At 40.3% G+C, this 22,132-nt stretch overlaps 1 protein-coding gene across 4 annotated transcripts in view; it reads right to left on the minus strand.

Annotated features, from left to right (window-relative positions):
- The window catches only part of Fas1 (fasciclin 1), a 564,588-nt gene that overhangs the window by 41,143 nt on the left and 501,313 nt on the right, over positions 1–22,132 (minus strand). For all 4 annotated transcript variants that reach the window (XM_065230988.1, XM_065230990.1, XM_065230989.1 and 1 more), the window contains exon 8: positions 302–453. In XM_065230988.1, the coding sequence (XP_065087060.1) occupies positions 302–453 (152 nt within the window). The remainder of the gene's footprint in view (positions 1–301; positions 454–22,132) is intronic.

A 22,132-nucleotide genomic window follows, 5' to 3' on the forward strand; every position in this document is an offset into this window, starting at 1 on the left:
CGTGTATTTTGCTCCACTTTTTTCAATTTCAGCTGTATGCCCTTAATCAATTGTTGGATTTGGTATTAGGAAGAAGCGTGAATGAAAGGAAAGCAATGATGACATTGGATAACTTTTACTTTCTTCAGCTTTCGCAAACTCAAAACAAAGCAAAGTGCTATATTGTGTAAACTAATGCAAAACTGCTTCGATGTGGAAGGTAATGAAAATTGCCATCTGGTGACAATAGTTCGTAGTTGAGTTAATGGATTTCCGGATAAATTAATACAAATTTATTTAAAATGGTTTAAAGGAAACTCACCTGATAAAGTTGTGCACAATTGGATGACTTAACGCTTCATTGCTGGGTGCAAACAGTGTCATCTGCTGTAAGTTGCTCATAGTTTTGAAAAAGTCCGGTGCGAAATCCTCAATCAACTCGTAGAATTTATACAGCGGTCCATCCTCCTTTTCCTGCACCAATGGAAGTCACGAGAAATGAGAAGAAAATGGTAAAACTTAGTTTCCACTGGCTCTGAACAATTTGAATGCAGAACGAATGAGAAGAAATAGGAGGAAATACGAGCAAAAACAGAATGAATACAGTAAATTGAAAAACAAACAGCAAAACGGACAGACGAACAAGAAGGAAAACGAATTCATGTTAGAGAGACGGTATGTTACCGATATACACAATGTTTCGGTTCGGGCTGTTTTTATCTCACGAGGGGTGAGGGAAATCCATTGAGAGTGAATGTTTTGTCTTGGCGTGTTTGATCGAATGAAAAGGGAAAACTTTTATCAGTTTGAACAGGCGGAACAATATGTGCTTGGTTAGTATATTTTTTTTTTGCAAAAGGGATCACAATTTAATTTTTTTTTGGCTTTTATTTTTGTTGTTTGTTTAAATATCATTTTAGGATAATTGCTAGTATTAAAGATCCATGCACACTTCGTTTGTAGCATTGTGAATGAAGCTTAATTGAATTTGTAGAAATTATTCATTAATAGTGCACAATGGTTGAGCTAGTAAATAGATAAGATACACTTCTTGCCTTGCTGGGTTTGCTTAAATGTTCATCATCGGTTTCATGACTGTCGAAATCATGGTTTTTAAAGAGCTGCAAAAATATTTATGAAATGGTATAGTCTCATTGAATTGATATCCCCTGGTTTGTTCTGCTCTTGATGTTAGTTCGTAATTGAAGCGTTAAAAGCATTTATTGGAGCAATCATTTATAACGATAAGTTATTTGGCTCATTTTATATCATGCACACAAATCTCTGTAGATTTTATTGTCGAATAAAATTGTTTTGAATAGAAAATTCTTACTTTATTACTATACCTCAATTCTATGGATAATCTAGTCAGAATAAAACAATACCAGTTTTAAAAGTATTAACGTTCTCCCGAATAGTTGAACTTTTCAAATTCTGCTAATTGGTAGCAATTGGTTCAAATATTACTACCGTGCGGGATCGAAATGCCTACACCTAAGTAATAAATCAAAATCCATACGCCTCATACAAAACGCTTACTTATCCTGTATGAATTTGGGTCCTCCACGTCATGGTATTCAAATTTTCAGTTGAAATTATATTGAACTATTTATGAGTAAATTTTAACATTGTTGTAGGCACTAAATTAGAACGAATCAAAGGTGAAGTGGTGGTATTTCATACACACAATTTTTCATGATGACGAGCACGTGACCTCAAGCGTGAACCAATACGCCAATTCCTTTCCTGCCGAAAATATTCCAAATTCCCTTCGAGAAAGTGACCAGAATCTGTGTAGAGATAAACCCCGTTATACGAATTGAGATGAACAAAGTTTAATTCAGAAAACCAAATCGATCACGCTCTAATCGGCGGCAAATTCTTCCCCGATATTATCAACGTTCGTACGTACCGCAGATCAGGGTTCTGCATTTTCCAAACAAAAAAAAAAGAACTCTCCATAAAATTGCTGCATTTTAAGCAGTATCATTTTTGTGTAAGTCATTGTGATTCTTGTTATCGAGTCACGATGAACATTTCTCCTGTCAAACATGACTTGACTATCGATAGTTTCGTTCGTCAAGTTCTTTCAGATCATTTCATTTGAAGCAAAGACTTGTTTCAATTGACGTATAGCTTCCTTAGTTTTTCCGCTTTCACTTCAATTCGGGCTTCACTCAACTTGTCATTCGTCGCGTTGTTCTTTGTTTCATTCTGACTTTGGCAGTGATGTAGTGGCTGTGTGGCATCAAACAACATGTCAATGTATTGTGCAGTGACATGTTTTGTTTGCTAGCAGATGCCACATCGCCACGACATCAGTGAGCTAAACTAAGGCAGGGTAGTTTGTGTCAGAGAATTTGATAATATGGATTTCTCGGGATCGGGACAATCTTTTAATTCAGCAAAAAGGTTTGAATAGGTTTAGTAACAACACTCGCGGAAAAATTCGCTAAGTTCATACAAATTCCAATTGGACGATTGTCTACGCGGGGTAGGCGGATCTGAAACCTCTCAAAATTAGTATACGTAGTTTATGAACAACGCCTTAAGCGATCCATAATACCGACATGCATCGACATACACAGCGTAAACTGGACATAACTAATTTTGTTTGAAATTTCCGAACACCCCACGCAGAAAGTTGGCGAAAGACTACAAAAGGAGGGACAACCGGGGGCTAAAAATCCGAGGCTTGTTGCGAAACAGGCATGTCCTATAGATAAGCAACTGATTGTCGAAGTGTTCAAACTGGTGGCAGCTAGGCATGTCGTGGACACCCGCATATGGAAGGAAAACGTGACCACAAGTTCTAAGCCCAAAAAAATCTTCGGTTGCATGTGACACGCGTTCTGTTGTTTTCATTTTCTTTTATATCAGTGCACGGTCCCAAACTTTCATTTCAAAGTGACGGCGATAGATGGAAACGAATGGGAGCAAAAACAAAGCACCCTAAAATGATAAATTTGACATCCACGTGCACTGCTCTATGCGCATGAAGTATCAAAAAAAAAGTCAGAAAAACTGTGCGAGTTTGGATCGAACAGCATCGCTTGAATGCGAAAGTAAGTTCATTTGACAGTGAAAAACGAAATTAACACGAGTCAAGCCAAAACAAACAGCATGAAAAGTGATCGGAAGTGGTTCTGTTGATGTAGAATCTGGGATCTGCTCGAAAAGAAGACAAAATGACTTTCTATTGAAAGTGATGGTTGACAGCTTCGTCGTCGCTTGAAGAGACTCGATTGAAAGTGACTTTATCGGGCCCTGCTGTAGATAGTTTAGTCAGTAAAGGCAACTACAGGATGCTGGATCAACGGAAAATGAGCTTGGCGCAGCATCGCCGGTACGATGGTAATGGACCGAAGAAATGATTGGTTTGATGGTCAATGCATGATTGACGAGAAGAACAGCACGGGCGAAAATACTGCAGCAAATGTCATTTTCAATTAAAGATCCCACAAAAACGGCTGTACAGATTTTCTTTAAAATTTGAACGTTTTTTTATCATGAAGAACTAGAAAGTGTTGTGAACATCGGAATTACGAGCTTATTTATTGATATTACAATTAATTGTATCACGGAAATCTTAAAAATATATTCACGCGGTTACGCGGTTACGCGGTTACGTAGCTGAATTCATCTAAATCAGTTAAAAATTTTGATGTCAAAATCGTAAGAAATTATTCTCATGAGTACTTGATCATTATAAAATGACAACAAAGCTCATGATAAGTTCTTTCGTCTCGTGATAGTGAAAAGATCTGTTACCTCATTGTCACATGAAGACCGTGATATTTACCAACACTGACTGCAGCACCACACGAGAATGAATGTGGAACGATGCAGTCAAGCACGGAACAGAATAGAACATCTGTACCGCGTTAATGAAACATGGAAGTTCTACGAGAAGTTATGTGTAGTAAGTCGGTAGGGAAGAGACCTGAACGGAAATCTTACTAACGAGTGTGAGGTGGAAACAGTACTATGACGAGTACCTTAAAGGCGATATCGCAGATAACGAAGGTGGTACAGTAACAGAGCTAGAAGCACGAACAGTACACACTTAGAAATAACTACCTTTACACGAGACGTAATCCATATTGGACGTAAATCATAGAACGTAAACAAACATTTCATGTAAAATTAAGTATTCTCAAACCAAAACATCAGCTAGTCGACGAAGAGAACGTTTGATTGTATTGATTTTCACGTTTCTTTCAACTGATTATTATGTCAAAAGGCCCGCTTACATGTGTCGGTCTCAGGGAACCGAAATTTACATGACTTTTTAGTAGTGTGTAGAAAAGGAGATCGGTCGGTCAGTCGTTGCAGCATTGAACAGTTACTAAGTGAATTATTAAAATATGAATCACTGGCTAGAGCGCTGCACTGGGTAATAGCGAAGACAACAAATCAAGAAGACTGACAACTCTTCCATACTATCATACGATCGCAATGAGACAGGAACTCTCACGTCATTTGCCGCTCAAAGGTAAATTCTTCTAACGAATAACATAGCAAAGATTACATCATCAGAAGAAAGGTTTGTGTATTTGCACATTTTTCTATGCGTTGCTTCCACCTTCACTCAAGCGCAGCGCTATTGTATCTGTCGCTTTGATTCTGGCAATGTTGCCAGTCTTCTTGATATGATGTCTTCGGTAATAGCGAAGACAACATATCAAGAAGACTGGCAACTTTTCCTGAATCCAAGCAACAGGCACAGTAGCGCTGCGCTCGAGTGAATGTGGAAGCAACGCATAGAAAAAAAGAGCAAATACATACACCTTTCTTCTGTGTATGGAACCTTTGCTATCCAATTATATAGGAGCATGATGACGCGAGTGTACCTGTCTCATACCGGTTGTATGAGAAAATGGAAGAGTTGCCAGTCTTCTTGATATGTTGTCTTCGGTAATAGCCAAGATTTTGGAGGAGGAGCTTTTACTGGAGGAGTGAATGGAAGAATCGTTCGACCAATCCACAAACGGGACGAAGGGTTGAATTGTTGCAACTACTGCGAGATCAGTTCGTGGGACAATACCAGGTGGGATTCATGGGTGCAAGTAGGATGGGGCTTATTTAAAGAAAATCATTCGTGGACAATGTGGAAAATGATTATTGGGACTAACATTTCAAATATTAAGCTTTTTCGTCAACATTTAGAGATGGCGCAAGGGGTTTAAGTCCTAAATGTTAAAAGATTTTTTTTTTAAATAAAACGTATGTTTTTATAAGCAAAAACGTGATTTTGTAGCCCAAGAAAGGGAAATAAAGGTAAACCTTATTACAGTAAGCTCTTTCTAAATAGATATTTGCGAACAACGAGTTAGGAAACAATTGTGAGTTATCGAAGAGTGCGACTCTATCCGCGATGCAGGATAGATTTTGTTTTGCTGTGGTTAGCTGCGCGCAAGAAGATTGATGACGATTCTGAAGATTTCCCGCTAAAAGATAATGCGCGATGCGAGTAGATGCGAAAACTTATAGAAGATGTTTCAAAGATTCAGATTTTTCAAGCATGATTTAGATGTGTCGCCCTGTTTGCAAGTTACGGTGATATCGTTTGGAAAATTGCATGGGAAAAGTTGTTGAAGTTGTCAGGATTTCCACCGATTTAGGGAGAATATCGTGTTCAAGAAAATAAGACAAGACTGTATTTGCGATGTGGTCGGAATTCCAACATAAGATTCATAAAATTATCTGCCCATGAAGAGGGTTGATAAGGGTCCACAAAGGGTAAATATATTTGTATTCTTCTTCTTTTTGAAATAACATTCAATCATCATCAGTAATGGGTATGCATTCACAAATTATTAATACGAAAATTAAAAACATGTGTTTCATGATTTTAGAACGAAAATTTCCTGCGTAAAACACATTCACTGTATTTACTTACATGTGTTCTTCGAAGCATAGCACAATTACACGCATCTGATACACGAAACTCAAAACAACTGCTTCACCAAACTCTTGGTGAACAAAATTGAACACCAAGAAAACCAATTCAACTTTACTGCTTTGGTAGCAACCGTAAAAATGTCATTGAAAATGCGTTGCCAGATGTAATGCTTCTAGGAATGAATTTAAGTTTATTAAAACAAGTAATTGCAAAGTTTACCAATACATTTTGAAAATGATGATCGAAAGGAAGTAAACAAATTATTAACCCTTTGTGGAACCTTAATCGATAACCGTCGATAACTTCAGCGTTAACGTCTGTAATGGGCAATTGGCATGAATTCTTTTGAACAATTGATCTTTTCATCAAGTTATTAAACTTTTGTTCTTGTTTCGAATTATGTTGCCATTCAAATAATTGAGTGTTGGCGTCTGAACAGGATCATCTATAAATCTCCAGATTTTGTGTTTTAAGTCAAAGGGTATAGGTATAAGCACACGTCAAACACGTGGTATTTTTGTGAAGTACTAAATATCAATGCTAATCTTCACGATATGGAACGACATAGTCGCCCCGTTTTTGAAACTTGAAGATCAAGGGCCTCATTGGGGAAGTCGAACCGAAGTGTTTTTCGACTTGGTTGCATCATGTGGCCCCAGTTAACATGGAGAAAGTGAGTTTCATCACTCATAGATATGATATTGCACCTCAATATCTTACATGGGAAAAAATCAACTATTTTTATAAACGTGGTCAACGATTCAAAAAAAATAATCTCAAAATGAAAAAAATGTCAAGCGATCAACGAGCCGAATGATAACGCTATGTCAGCAATGGAAAGCAACAATGATATAATATTCTATCCTTTTTTCCCTTCTGCCTTCGTAATAAAGCTCGCTCCGGCCGGTTGAAGGAAACGACCAAATTATTAGCAAGCTGCTTCTCGAAGTAAAGCCGAACATGATACACGTGTATTAATGGATTTTTTTGTTAGCTATCCTAAAATAAAGCATCTTTGCATATTTCAAACTTAAATTTTGCCCAAAAGTGACGGAAAATAATTAATTTTTCTTAAGATTTTCACTCCTTTGCACCTATAGTTGCGGTAGTGTTCCTATAATAGTGGAACCCATAAGAAACCAACGCTTTCCACTATTATAGGAACCAAAGTTAGCAAATACCACAACTACTTGAACAGTATTCCTATTAATGGAGGATGAGTTTTCTAAAATTGTTTGCAATTTTATTACAGCATAATATTTTTATATCAAAAAAGAGGTTAAAAGCTATAGATTGACGTAAAATAATCGTGTGTACATCGTATATTTATTTTTTAATTGATAAATTGGCTTAGTACCTCCACTACTGGCTCACCCACCCTATGTCGAGAACGAGTGAAGCTGTCGGAAAATGAGCGAAATTTTCGCTCTTCAGGTACTCAAAATCACTTTTTTATTTATAGAAGTATAGTTTTATTTGAAATAGTTCATCGTTCGACATTTTGAACTTAGACCCCTTGCGCCACCTCAACGTAAAAAGGTCAATTTTTGATATGTTACATAATTAGTCCCAATAATCATTTTTCACATGGGAAACCATGCTCTCGATCAATATTGAAAAATAAGCCCTACCCTAGTGCCCGTGCCACCAAGGACTATTTCCACGATTTGGCAAGTTTTGCAAAAATTCTACGAATACAACGTTCCCAGTAGGGTGGGTCAAGTTTGTATGCAAGGTCACAACCCCGTTCTCCTCACTGCTCTTTTGATTTGTATCAAGGGTCTCTAAAATGCCACCCACATTAGATCCATTTGCGTTGCGTTGACGTAAATGTGACAGTTAGACAATAGATTTAGCTGTCACTTTGCCGCAACACGTCCGATCCGGATCTAATGTGCGTGAGCCTTAACAGCTGTGCCATTTATTTTACACACATTACATGAAAAGACTATAAAATCCTTAAACTTACAATAACCAATGTTCTAATTATTATTTACTATCTGTGAATGATTGAAAATATATGAAATGATAGAACATATGAAAATATATTGTGCAGGTATTCCACTTTACACGCCAATATTCATCAGGTTGCAACATGTAATGTCAAATTATGAGTTTTGAAGTGGAAAAAATATATGACGAGACTATACGGAAGTTTGATTGAATTGAGCTTGTGTACAAAATTGTGTCATAGGTGGCTCTTGCATGTATCCATGAGTATCGACAGTTTCATGAGCTTTCCAAAGTGTCAGGCTTTCATGTGTTTGCATTGTATCAAAAATGGTAAAAAAAAGCTGATGAGCTTACCAAAATTATCAATAATTTATTCCATCGTGTCAGACAATTGCTTTCGGTAAAAGTCATTGCAATGCATATAAAAATCCGCCAATTAGCAGAAATTAATTAATTTAATCAGTCATTTATTCTCGCAGCTCCGTAAACCGAATCCATTGTAAACGTTAAACCACCGGGACAAGTGCCGGTAACTCATATCTGCTTACCATTAGCTGACCTGAAGTATATTTTCAACTCGGTTTTAACGGATATTATGATCGACAGCAATCGACACGATTACAGTGCACAGTGGTTTAAAAGCGCTTAAAAGTGCGATTTACTATTTACGCGAATACCGATTAGCTCGTTCTTTTGAACTTAACTTTTCATGATCAACCTACTTAGAAGAGAGATGGTATCTTCGGCAAAGTTTTAGATCATAAAAATGAATTTTTTTCTTGAGATATCAACACTCTATCTGTTACAGTTATTGAGACATGTAACATTTTTGGATGGAGACGTCTTAAAATCAATATCTTGTCAATAAATTTCCCGTCATCGAAATGTTCCAGAAAAATGTTTGTATTACAAAGATACGTAATTGTGTCTCTGGATGCAAGCTTCTATTTTTAATATTTTATGAGCTATTCATGGATTTGACCTGATAATTCCCCTCATTCTTAGATCTAAAACTCGAAGTCGGGTCGAGTTTTCTGCAAAAAATATTGTTTTTAAAATTTCTAAGACACAATTTTGCAATTTCGACTTACAAAAAAATACGTTTTTTTCACCTATTTGATCATGAAAAAAATTAAGTTCAAAAGAACTAGCTAATAATGTACACAAACTACTCCACAGACTCTGTATATACCTAAAATAATCCGTTTTCCCGTAAATAATAAAACGCACGCTCTTTAAGCGCCTGTAAACCACTGTGCAATGGTCTGGGCTGAAAACAACAAATGTGTTCAATGCTGTTGAATGCAAAGACCACTTTTAATGCGAATTATTTTACCTATCCAACATATAATGAATACAATGGGATGAGCACAGCAGGATACATTCAGTTTAATTTGCGTTATTAACGTTTTCCCGAAATATGATTCAGACTGCTAAATTAATTATGGCTGCCGTTAATAGAACATTTGAATGAAATTCATTTGAATTGAGAAGACATAGTTGTTGTTATAAAGTGGTATGAGTTTAAATCAGTTGAAGTTGATTAAAATGATTCTTTTAGAGCAGTGCTCTCCAACCTACAGGGTTGGCCCAAATAAGTGAAGCAAACAAAAAAATGCATAACTTTGAATTGGGAGGATATTTTTTATTGATACTTATTGGGATCTGTTACTAACATATAGAAGTATTGCTAGCGGCATGCACCTGTTGCCCAGAAAAAACAAAGAAAATCCGATTGATTTGGGTTCTTAAACTTCAAATGGAAAATTCCAATGGATTCGCATCCGGCGAAGAGGCTGGTCACAATTCTTTAGGGAATAACGGAAAATATTTGTTCAGATTCAGCACGATGTTGATCATATGTCAACTAGCTTAGTCTACCCACTTTTGTGCCAGAATTGAGCGTACCATTTCTATATCGATTTTTGAGAAGTTTTGAAACACAGGTATACCACAATAGGGTAGAGAACTACTTCGGCCTAAGCGCCCATTTTGGGCCTATCAAGCAGACAACATCAAATAAAACCATGATTTATGCGGTAAAAGGTAAATTATGCGTCAAATGCTACCGAACTAAGACAATCACCCGTATTCTTGTTTTCGTTCGAACAGTATTTTCCATACAAAAAACTTTTTTTTGCATGGAAAATACGGTTCGAACGAAAACGAGAATATATTCTCAAATAAAAATGAAGCGCTCCGAACGAATCAATCTTTATGTTCATCCGATAGGCCAAAATGAATTCATTGGCGTTTCAATGGCGTTTAATGCGTAAGGCCGAGTTTGGCGTCAAGAAGCAGTTTTAGACTTTAAACAATATCTAAACAATTTGTTTCTCTTCATCAAATCTTACGGTAGGGAAAGGTTAATAAATTTGGAAGCCATCAGTAATAATAACATTCCGTTTGGTGCTAAACTACGCCTGATTAAGAAAGACTAAGTGCGGGTTGTGCTTAATAGGCCGGGAATGGGGTAGTTAACCCTATAACATAACTGTCACTTTTGACTGCCATCGTTGAATTCTTGTAACCTCAATCCCACAAATCGACATTATCAATATATGGGAAATTGTCTCATCTATCAAATGGTGCCTTAACTTTGCGCTATTTAATGGTCATTTGCGACCTGATGAGTCACTTTGTTTTCATAAATAAAAGAAAATTTATAAAAAAAAACTTTTATAAACCTTTAAAAATTTTCTGGTTTCTTTATAACTAACCAAGATATAATTAATTAGCCATTTAACAAATGTTAAACTTATCTCCGAATAGCGGCGACGCCCAAGCCTCGCTGTGCATCAACTCTCAAATTATGAACAAATATTAAATTTACCCAAAAATATTCCAATAAGGAAGAACATTTCTTCCTAATCAATAGAGAATCGCAGACCAACAAGCATTTTGAATGCATTTGCAGCTGTGGACTCAAAACCAAGCTTTTCATCACCAACAAAATGATGAACTCGAAGCTGTATAAGCAAAAGTAGTCCACAACATCCGCGTAGTAATGAAACTGTATTCATTGCATAAAAATACCATTTGTATTACTACTACATGGCATTTCAAACTAATAGTTGATAGCATATTTGCTTTTGGCCTGCTTAGTGTTGGCTTCCATTACTGGTAGACGGTACATAGGGGTATTGCGGCGGACAACACATTTAAATTGATGAACTTCCCCTTGTGACTAAAAAACTTTGCAAGCTCTTATCTCTGGTCAAAAATGCGTTTTAATATATCACCTTCCTAAGCTATCTTCAGGATAATAAAGACTATCTTCAGCATTCATGTTTAAAAAAAAAAAAAAAATGAAATTCAATGTGATTCGGACCGTGGGGTCTGATGAAGTAGAGGACAAGATTGATGAAAGTCAAAATGGCCGCCATCATGGATGATTTTTCATTCCAAAACAGCCATCACAACGCCCATTTTGTGGACGGAGCCTTCCCCTTAACGACTTTGACGATATTTTTTCATCCAACGCTTTTGGCACACAAGTTAATTTGATGTCAAATACGTGTGATGCTAAAAAAATATAATATTTCGTGAGCCGCACAAATCCACTACAACAACCGTGCGTTGGAGATTCCTGCTTTAGAGCACTAGACACTAAGGTGAATTACAAGAAATGGATTTAGTGCCTTTTATGTTAGCATTGCCTCTTTTTCTTGTAACATTGGGTCCTCCCTTACCTCAGTCAGTAAAAGTGCAGATATTAAGCAAGCTCATGCTGGAGATTGCTGGGTTCGATTCCCGGTCCAGTCTAGGAATTTTTCGGGTTGAACAATTTCTCGACTGCCTGTGGAAGTGCATCTACACGCTAATCACAAATGTATTACACAGAATGTTAGCTGCATTTCCTATCATCCTCCACTGCCAATGATATAAGTTGATCTTGCTGACGATGTAGTGATTTTTAACCTTTTTTATGGAATTTGCCATGAATTTATTTATAAAATTGTAGAACAACGCGCACACCTGCCACAATTCTTTTCAATTCCCGTTCAGCAGAAAAAGCATACGAAATCAAGTATGAAAGGAAATAAGCGCTTTTTATTTGCTTTTAGCCTATCAATGTTCCATTGTCTAGAGAGAGCAGTGGAGAAAGCACAGGTCTGATATTCTCATCTTTCGGGGTTTTCAAGTCCAGTCGACAGCGTTTTATGTATTTTTTTCGACATGATTAATTTCACTCACTGTGAAGTGTGTTCCACATTTTGGACTGCAGCTCGGTATATCTCATCCTCCGTTCATGTAGTCACCATCAGTGTTGGCAAAATCATCAATCAAATAATATTTTTCCACTCTCATACGCTCTCAATATCACACGTGATATTGGAACAAAATATCATGCTTGATATTGATTTTACAAGCTCCTTTGATATTGTGAGACTATTCACAACGTGCAAAAATCAAGCTGAGATCTGACTCGACATAAAAATGATTCCGTTGCACATCGTTTTCTTAGAAAGAGAAAGTATAGTTAGCTATCTCGTTTTACTCTTCACTGATGGCAGACACGAAGGGACTGCTGCCAGCCGTTATGGAAGCTTCGGTTGCGTTCGGGTGTATATCAAAAATCATTAAAGTCAATATCACCACAATTTGGTGAGATTTGCAGCTGCTGAGTTTTGTTTGCTTTATATTCCGAGCTGCGATATCACAGCTTGCAAAATCAACCGCAGTTGTTTGCTTGTTGATTTTTGTCTTCGAAAATCAAGCGTGAACTTGGGCATTGGTGAGATTTGATTTTTTTCCAACACTGGTCACAACTAACATCCTGCGATCATGAATCCCTCATTATTGTAAGCAAATCTTTCATCCTCTGGTTGGGTGTCGAACACTTAGTTCAGGGCCGACGTAAAGTCCCAGTAGGGCAATGTTTTCACGTGATGGAATCCATCTTAGTCGCTAAGCGTGAACCCAAAAATAGAAGGCTGAAATCCTCTTTAATGAAGAAAGTTAACTAATGTTTGAATGATCTGAATTCTACGTATTTTATGCTTGGATTATGTGTTATAAGTGAGACTCGTATATACCCTCCAATACAATGTTGATAACATTCTGCATATGCGTCAACAGTTGGTTCAAACGAAAATTAGATTTATGATTGCAGTACGTACTGACGTACAGGTCGACGGAAATTTTCAAATCGCTACTGAACTGATGCAATAATACTTTATTGTTGTATAATTCACCGCCTTACGAACCCAACCTTTTCTCCTAATAAATTAGTTATTGCTCCCTTTAGACAGTTCTTATGTTGATGAAACAGCTTCTAAAAGATCAGAAATGGCCACTGTTTTTGGGATCACTTTTAAAATATAAAATTAACTTTTCTGGAAATAAAACTGTTTTGATTGTTATGATCAAAATTATGCAAAACCTTCACAAAATCTTAAAAAGAATTAATTCTGAAACGATTGGAACTTGCTTTACCAAATTTAGTACAGTTCAAAAAAATAAATAAAATGGTTGGGCATCCTAATGGTTGATCTGGTATTTGGAATTAAAATTTATGCTTCGGTTACTCAAATTCGCAAAAACTACGGTAGCTCATAGTCTGCGTACAATATTTTCAGTCTATGAATGACCGTGAGTTTTGCGAATTTTAGTGAACGGAGCTCAAATTTTAGCCATTGGCTGTCGTATTTACTCTGTTTGAGCTTATTTATACTTAATTTGTAATCAACGAAATGAAAGCAAAATATGTTGGGAGCACAATCCGAAGTGACATTGTCTGCGGCAAGGAGCTTTTGTCCTGTACATTTAAATCACTTCCATGAAACTGTCATCATCGTTGATAATCCTTGAAGTACAATGCTTTGCGAAAATAAATATTTAAATACGTGTGAACCATTTCTATGAGTGTGCATCTATTTTGGCAGTTAGTTGGTGCAATGTTAAATCCCGTGACGACGTGCGTAAGCAAATTTTGTGCAGCCTATTTTCTTTTTTTTAATGTTAACGGCTAGCCTCGCACATTCACGACCATATATACTTACGCTAAGAAGCTGGTGCCGCGTATACGAAGTGAGGTGAAATATTGCAGAGGCCCATCCATGGCGACAGAAGATGATGCAATGAGTTGGTGCGATGTTGAGGTGTATGTGTTTATTTTTATCGGGTGGGGATTGATTGACATGATCGATGTTATGATATGCGGATGAAATTGAAAAGAAGACATTTAAACACTGGATAGAAGAGCATGCTGATTTCTACGTGATACATACACTCATGGCACTCATTATTGAACATCAAACGCATGCACGAGGAATGTGCTCTTGGCTTACCGTTTGGTATGTCGACTATTATAAATAACCAAAATAGCTGATACTTTGATGGGAAAAACTATTTGGCTTGGGAAAAAAAAATCGATTGCATTTCAGGAGGATGGCAAAACAAAATATGTTGGGTAAAATGCTGAATCGGTTTATGATTGGTGTGATTTTTGCAGACAATGCAGTGTATGCCAGGTTGCATTGGTTAACCGTCTCGAACGATTGGTTCAACATATTGAACGAATATTAAACAACTAAAAGAGGCTCATATAAATGAGGAATTCTTTTCTGATAAGCTTGGAGAAAAGCAAAGCGATTCTTTTCCTTTTCGGGATCGAATTCACATCTGGACGCAAGGGGGAGAGGGCGACCCCGACGTAGTGGTTAAAATCCATACCTCTCACACCAAAGTCACGAGTTCAAATCTCACCCCGGACAAGTCACGAATGACCCATGAGTGTTAAAGTAAAAATAAAAATAATAATAATGCATCTGGACGCTACGAACGAAGTTAATCCAACCGTCCGAAGCAAAGTTAAAGTGATTCCTTGAAGAATCCAAGAATGGCCGTCATGATGGCTGATATGCTCTGATATGAAATTGGAACTCCCTTGAGTTCCAGTTTGAAAGTTACTGTGTTATTACAAGGCAAAACAAGTTGTAGAATATTACATCGAAGCAAAATTTATTCAAATGGGTCAAGTCTTGAAAACTAAGCTAATTTACTTTTCCAAATACTTTATATTAATTGACCGTTTTTGTATGACATTGTAAATATTTATAGATGTTAATGGCAACTTGCAAAAATATAACTGTTCTTGCACCAGAAAAAAACATGAATAACTATAAAACGACCAACAATAAAGGTATACCTTCTTGAGCTAAGTTATTGGTCATAAAATTTCCTATTCATGATCTGTGAAAAAAATATTTCTTAAATATCTTATTTTGATATCCGTTTTAAACGTCATTACGCGTCTAAAAACCGTCATTTCAGAATATTAAAAAAAATCATTAAAAAATTAAGCATGCAGTAGGCCATGACACATTTTTCTACTATAGAAGGGACGCCAAGGGATGTGTAAAAAATATAATAGGGTTGAAATGTACTAAATGCTAACGCCACTGCTGAATCGAGACCAGTTACATCTGTTAATCCTCCCAATCAAACAACAAACCTGATGAACTCCACTTCAATTACACCTCAGCAACAAACCACTGGGCAACCTGGACCATTATCCGTATCAACCGGTTTCAATTCACTCAAGGTTGCTCGAAAAGAGCCTCAGCTGAAAATTGACGAACACCAAGTTGCATACTACGTGACACCTTTCGCACCAGATCAAACCGAAGTAGCTATTCGGAATCACATCTGTGATATTACCAACGTCGACCCCTCCATGGTGAAAGTAGTAAAGCTAATTCCCAGGGGTAAGGATCAGCGTGACCTAACATTTGTGTCCTTCAAAGCCACTGTACCAAGGAACGCTCAAACCGTCGTTGAGGATACATGGTACTGGCCAGAAGGAGTCGAAATCCGAACCTTCGAATCTCGCGAAAAAAACTACTCGAGCTCGCGATCATCACAGTTAGCGCTCAACTTCCGAGCCGATCAGTCGATGTTTTCGGACGAGCAATTTCGGGAGTCGATCACGGACTATATAGTACGTTTTTGTCAGTTTTTCTCGACCGTCGCAATAAGTTTTGTGTTCGGGGTTCACCGCGACTTCAAGCGCCACGATGTCGCGTCGCGAAAATACGTTTCGCGTCGATTATTCGCAGTTTCCGAAGCTTCTCACTCACGACGAAATCCATAAGTTCGTCGGAAAAGAACTCGGTCTTTCGCGCGAAAATGTACTTCAACTCCAGCCAAGCAGGCGGTTGGGATGTACCTTCGTGAAGGTCAACAGCCTCGAACTAGCCGAGAAGATCGTGGAACAACACGATGGCAAGCACGAGTTCGTGTTTGATGGAAAGTCGTACAAGCTACGCATTACGATGGAGGACGGAGCGCTGGAGGTGAAGTTCTTGGAGCTCCCCGAAGGCATCTCCAACGACCAGGTCGCAGCTTTCCTCGCCGATTACGGAGAGGTTATCAGTGTTCGTGACTTACTGTGGGACGACCGTTATAGCGATTTCGGCGGTGTCAAAACCGGTGTTCGTGTGGCTCGCATGGTGGTAACGAAGAACATTCCTTCTCTCGTAACCATCCAGGGCGAAGAAACTGCGGTGGGGTACAAGGGGCAGCGGCAAACCTGCTTGCACTGCCGTGAGTTTGCACACATTGGCATTCCATGTGTGCAAAACAAAAAACTGCTGGTACAGAAGCTCGAAGCAGACCAATCGTACGCGAACGTTACGAAAGGCAAACCAACACCGACCAAACCTACACCAACCAAGCCAACACCGACCAAGCCTACACCGACCAAACCTCCACACAAGCCTTCACCGAACCCATCGGATCTGCGAAAACCGCCGATCGTTAAACCAGGCCCATCGGGTCTGCCTCAAAACCTCACTGCAACAAGTGAGACACGCGCTGTAGCTGCACAGCAGAAGAGCACGATGCTGCCCCCCGCTGCTCCCGTTGCCGCGCAACAAAAATCCACCACAGCGCAAGCTGTCGTTGAACTATCGCCGATTTCCATCCCGATCGGCCCTATCGTATTGAATCGCAGGACCGATGGCAACGAAACGGACAGCTCACAAGCATCGCAGCTCTCAAACAGCAGCCGACGCAGTTCTCGCCGACCGCCGGGTAAGAAGATGCGGCACTCCGGAGAAAACACCACTACCACTGCCGAACACGGACACGGACAGATTTCCGATGAAGACATGCAACAATGATGGAGTACATCAGCTGTAACATCGGAACTGTCAATATCAACACGATAACCAACCCAACCAAGCTAAACGCCCTTCGCACGTTCGTCCACACGATGGATCTCGACATCGTATTTCTGCAGGAGGTTGAGAACGAGCAACTTGCTTTGCCCGGCTACAACGTTGTCTGCAATGTCGACCACGCGAGGAGAGGAACGGCGATTGCCCTCAAGGAACATATCAAATTCTCGCACGTAGAAAAGAGCCTGGACGGGAGATTGCTCGCCCTACAGATACACAACACTACGCTCTGCAATGTGTATGCCCCATCGGGTTCCGCTCTTCGTGCCGAACGAGAGCGGTTCTTCAACAACACCATCGCCTATTACCTTCGTCATCGCACCGATCACATCATCTTTGGAGGCGACTTCAACTGCGTGATTCGACAATGCGATGCAACGGGACAAAACATGAGTCCCGCTCTTCAAGCCACCGTATCCCAATTACACTTGCATGATGTGTGGCTGCAGCTCCGTCCACGAGAGATGGAGTACACCTACATCTCACACAACTCCTCGTCCAGGCTCGATCGGCTGTATGTAAGTGCTGGTCTGCGAGAACAGCTGAGATCGACAGCTGTCCATGTGTGTTGCTTCTCGGACCACAAAGCCGTCACTGCGAGAATTTGCCTCCCTCTCCCCGACAGAGCGCACGGTCGTGGTTTCTGGTCTCTCCGTCCCCATCTCCTAACAGCAGAAAATATCGACGAGTTCCAAATACGGTGGCAATACTGGACTCGTCAACGCCGGTATTACCCATCGTGGATGGAATGGTGGTTGTCGTGCGCAAAGCCGAAAATAAAATCTTTCTTCCGATGGAAATCGAAACTCGCATACGACGGTTTCAACCACGAACAGCAGCGTCTCTTCGATTTACTGCGAAATGCGTACGACAACTACCAAAACAACCGTTCCACGCTCACCACCATCAACCGAATAAAGGCTGAAATGCTTTTACATCAGCGGCGATTTTCCGAAATGTTCGTTCGGATAAACGAGACGTACGTTGCTGGTGAGCCTCTATCAACCTTTCAACTGGGTGAGCGAACCCGACGAAGAACCACCATCGAGCGTCTGAGGAACGAGAGAGATGAGATAATCGACGATTCAACTGCTATTCGGGATCATATGGTCCAATATTTCACCAACCGTGGGAACGTAGATGAAGAAGAAGAATGCGGCCCTTTCCACTGTGGGAGAGCTATCCCCGAACAAGATGCCGTGAATGAAGCCACCATGAACGAAATAACAACGACTGAAATCCTTTCTGCCATCCGGACAAGTGCATCCAAAAAATCACCGGGCCCCGACGGGCTACCTAAAGAGTTTTATTTGCGAACATTCGACGTGATTCACCGTGAGCTGAATCTGGTCTTGAATGATGCCATCAGATCAAACTTTCCAGCGCAATTTGTCGATGGGGTGATTGTTTTAGTGAAAAAACGTGGTACTGGGGAAAGTGCACGCTCATACAGGCCAATCAGCCTGGTCAATGTGGACTATAAAATTCTTTCGCGAATCCTTAAGCAACGGCTTGAAAATGTGCTACGTACCCACGGTGTATTAACTGACTCTCAAAAGTGCTCAAATTATGGAAGAAATATATTTCAAGCCACACTCGCAGTGAAGGACAGAATCGCACAGTTAAAAGCAAACAGACAGAGAGGGAAATTGGTCTCTTTCGATCTCGACCATGCGTTTGACCGTGTCGACCAAAGTTTTTTGTTCAAAACAATGCGAGGTCTGGGCTTCAACACGGCATTTGTGGACTTACTTTCCCAAATAGCAGTGGCTTCCTCGTCTCGCCTACTGATCAATGGACACCTCTCTGCTTCCTTCCCGATACAGCGATCGGTGCGCCAAGGGGATCCTCTTTCGATGCACTTATTTGTGATTTATTTGCACCCTCTCTTGCGGCGCTTGGAGCAAGTTTGTGGGACAGATCTGATCGTCGCATACGCAGATGATATCAGTGCTATCGTAACCGGTGCCCAGCAGTTGGATGCAATGCGAGATTTGTTCAGGCGCTTTGAACGAATAGCCGGAGCACGCCTGAATGAAACCAAAACAACGGCAATTGACGTCGGCCAAATCAATAACCCTGTGACTGTGCCCTGGCTTCGAACTGAAACCACAATCAAAATTCTTGGTGTAGTTTTCGCTAATCCAGTTCGATTAATGGTTAAGCTGAACTGGGACGCACTCGTGACAAACTTTGCTCGGCAAATATGGCTACACTCGCTGCGCAGTTTGTCGTTACACCAGAAAGTGACACTCTTGAACACCTTCCTGTCGTCGAAAATGTGGTATATGGCGGCAAATCTACACCCGACGGCAGCACACGTGGCGAAACTGACAACCAACATGCGGAAATATCTTTTCCGTGGAATATGTGCATCCGTACCCATGCAGCAGCTGGCACGCAGACGGGAGGATGGTGGCCTCAACCTACATCTTCCAGCAATGAAATGCAAGGCGCTGCTCATCAATCGGCATTTACACGAGATCGTTTCCCTTCCTTATTACAATTCCCTTCTCATCCAAGTAAATCCACCACAACCAAATTCCCTTACAGATCTTCCCTGCCTAAAGCTAATCCTAAACAATTATTCAAACTTCCCTTTCCAAATACGCCAACACCCTTCCGCCGATCTCATCCATCGCTTCTTCGTAGAACGCACCGACAAACCGAAAGTGGAAACAACAAACCCCGAGATCAACTGGCCCCGAGTGTGGAAAAATATCGCTGCCCGTGGTCTGCTACCTACGCAGCGCAGCTATCTATACTTGTGGGTAAACCAAAAAATCTCTCACCGACGGCTGCTGTTTACGATAAGGCGTGCGGATGGTGAACAATGCATACACTGTGCTGTGCAAACCGTTGAAACCATTCAACACAAATTTTTTGGCTGCCCTAGAGTACGGGCTGCTTACGATGTACTTCAACAAAGGCTGTTGGTTGTGACTGGCAGTCGACGCTCTCTTCGTTTCGATGATCTCCTTCGGCCCTCACTGGAGGGGATTGCAGCGTATAACAGAACACGGATATTGAAATTGTTATTTGTTTATATCACCTTCATTGATAACAGTAATGGCAGGATAGATATTGATGCATTAAAATTTAATTTTGAAGTCGAGGTTTATTAATTATGTGAATAATTTTTACTAAACATACAAACGACAAATAAACGTACTTTTATAAAAAAAAAAAAAAAAAATCATCAGGAAACACTTGATTGACAAGCAACGTGTTATCGCTGCACACACCTGTACCAATACTTACAAGCTGCTCACATCGGACGTCGTCATACTCAATGTTCCTGTCAATCCAGAACGCACTGCCTGTCACCTTATGGAAGCCCCTAAGCCTATCGACCCAGTCGCGCTTGCTGGTTCCTGTCATCTTAGCCGTTCTGGACCTGCGGTCGAAAATGGTGATGGGGGCTTCCAACCTCCTTTTTCAGGCAAGTATGTGTTCGATAGAATCATTCCATTGCCTGATGACTTTTCGTGTTCCAGCACAGCATTTCGCCTCTCCGATTTCATCAAAGCTTATCATCACACGAATAAACTCTCCAAACCAGAATGCACGGCCTGTTGCCTAATGGAAGCCCCTGATCCACTCGACTCAGTCGCGCTTGCTGGTTGCTGCCATCGTAGACGTTCTGGCCCTGCAGTTGAGCTTGGTGACGGGGTCTTCCAACCTTCCACTTCAGAAGGATTGCAAGAACACTGCATATTGCCTTCGCCTGACGATATTGGATGCAGACACGGCGAACCTAGTGAATGTTCTACTCCATGCATCGATGACATCTCTAATGACCTATCACCGATATCAGAACGCACTGCCTATTGCGTTATGGAAGCCCCTAGCCCTCTTGACCCAGTCGTGCTTGCTGGTTCCAGTCGCCTCAGTCGTTCTGGCCCTGTGGTTGAGAGTGGTGACGGGGTCTTCCAACCTCCTGACACTGGCAAGTATGCGTTTAATAGAACTGTTCCATCGCCTGATGTGCCTGCATGTTCCAGCTCAGCAACTCGCCACTCTGATGATCTCCACCAAAACTTGCGAATCTACTACCAGAACGTGTGAGGACTAAGGACAAACATTGACGACTTCTACCTGGCTGTTGGCGAAAAAGAATACGATGTCATTGTTTTGACGGAAACGTGGCTTGACAAGTGCATCTTTTCATCGCAGCTATTCGGGAATAATTTTTCTGTCTTTAGAACTGACCGCCAACCACTCAACAGTAAAAAAAAAATCGAGGAGGTAGAGTTCTCATAGCTGTTTCTACACATCTTAGTAGCTGTTTAGATTCATCAACCATTTGCAAATCACTAGAGCAAATTTGGGTGAGAATTGATATGAATGGTTGCATCATCAGCGTCGGAGTTATTTATATTCCACCCGATCGGAAAAACGATCTCAACGATATTCAACTGCACATAGACTCAATTGGTGCGGTCGCCGCTGGTCTTGGAGCTAACGACATGGCTCTTCAGTTTGGCGATTACAATCATTCAGACGTATTTTGGATATCAAATGAAAAAGGTTACTCTTCTGTGGACATGGATCGTTCCCGTCTTTCAACCGCCAGCTGCGCATTGGTGGACGGATTCAACTTGCATGGATTATCGCAGCTCAACCAGATTGCAAATTCAAAAGGCCGCATCCTCGATCTAATACTTGCAAATGACATCGCTTTGCCTAATTGTACGGTTTCAGAAGCCATCGAACCACTGACTTCTATTGATATTCATCATCCAGCCATAGAGGTTGCATTATCCATTATCCCATACGGTCCCAGTTTCATACGAAGCGGTGCATGATAACACCAGTTTCAATTTCCGAAAGGCTGATTTTGCTGCGATGAATCAAGCTCTACTTGCTATCGATTGGAGTTACCTTTATTCATTCCAGAACTTGGATGATGCTGTGGATTTTTTCACGAACGCTGTAAGCAGTATTATCGCTGAACATGTACCTCTTGCTGGAGCTGCACAGAAACCACCCTGGTCAACCAATCGCTTGCGAATGCTTAAACGCCACCGTTCTTCGGCCCTTCGAAAATATTGCAGCAGTCGTTCGTTGCACTTAAAACTACAGTTCAATCGTGCAAGCCGAGCGAAGA

The sequence above is a fragment of the Ochlerotatus camptorhynchus genome, unplaced genomic scaffold (genome assembly GCF_037179485.1).
Source record: "Ochlerotatus camptorhynchus isolate MF236.1 unplaced genomic scaffold, CSIRO-AGI_Acam_v1.1 ptg000336l, whole genome shotgun sequence".
Taxonomy (NCBI): Eukaryota; Metazoa; Arthropoda; class Insecta; order Diptera; family Culicidae; genus Ochlerotatus; species Ochlerotatus camptorhynchus.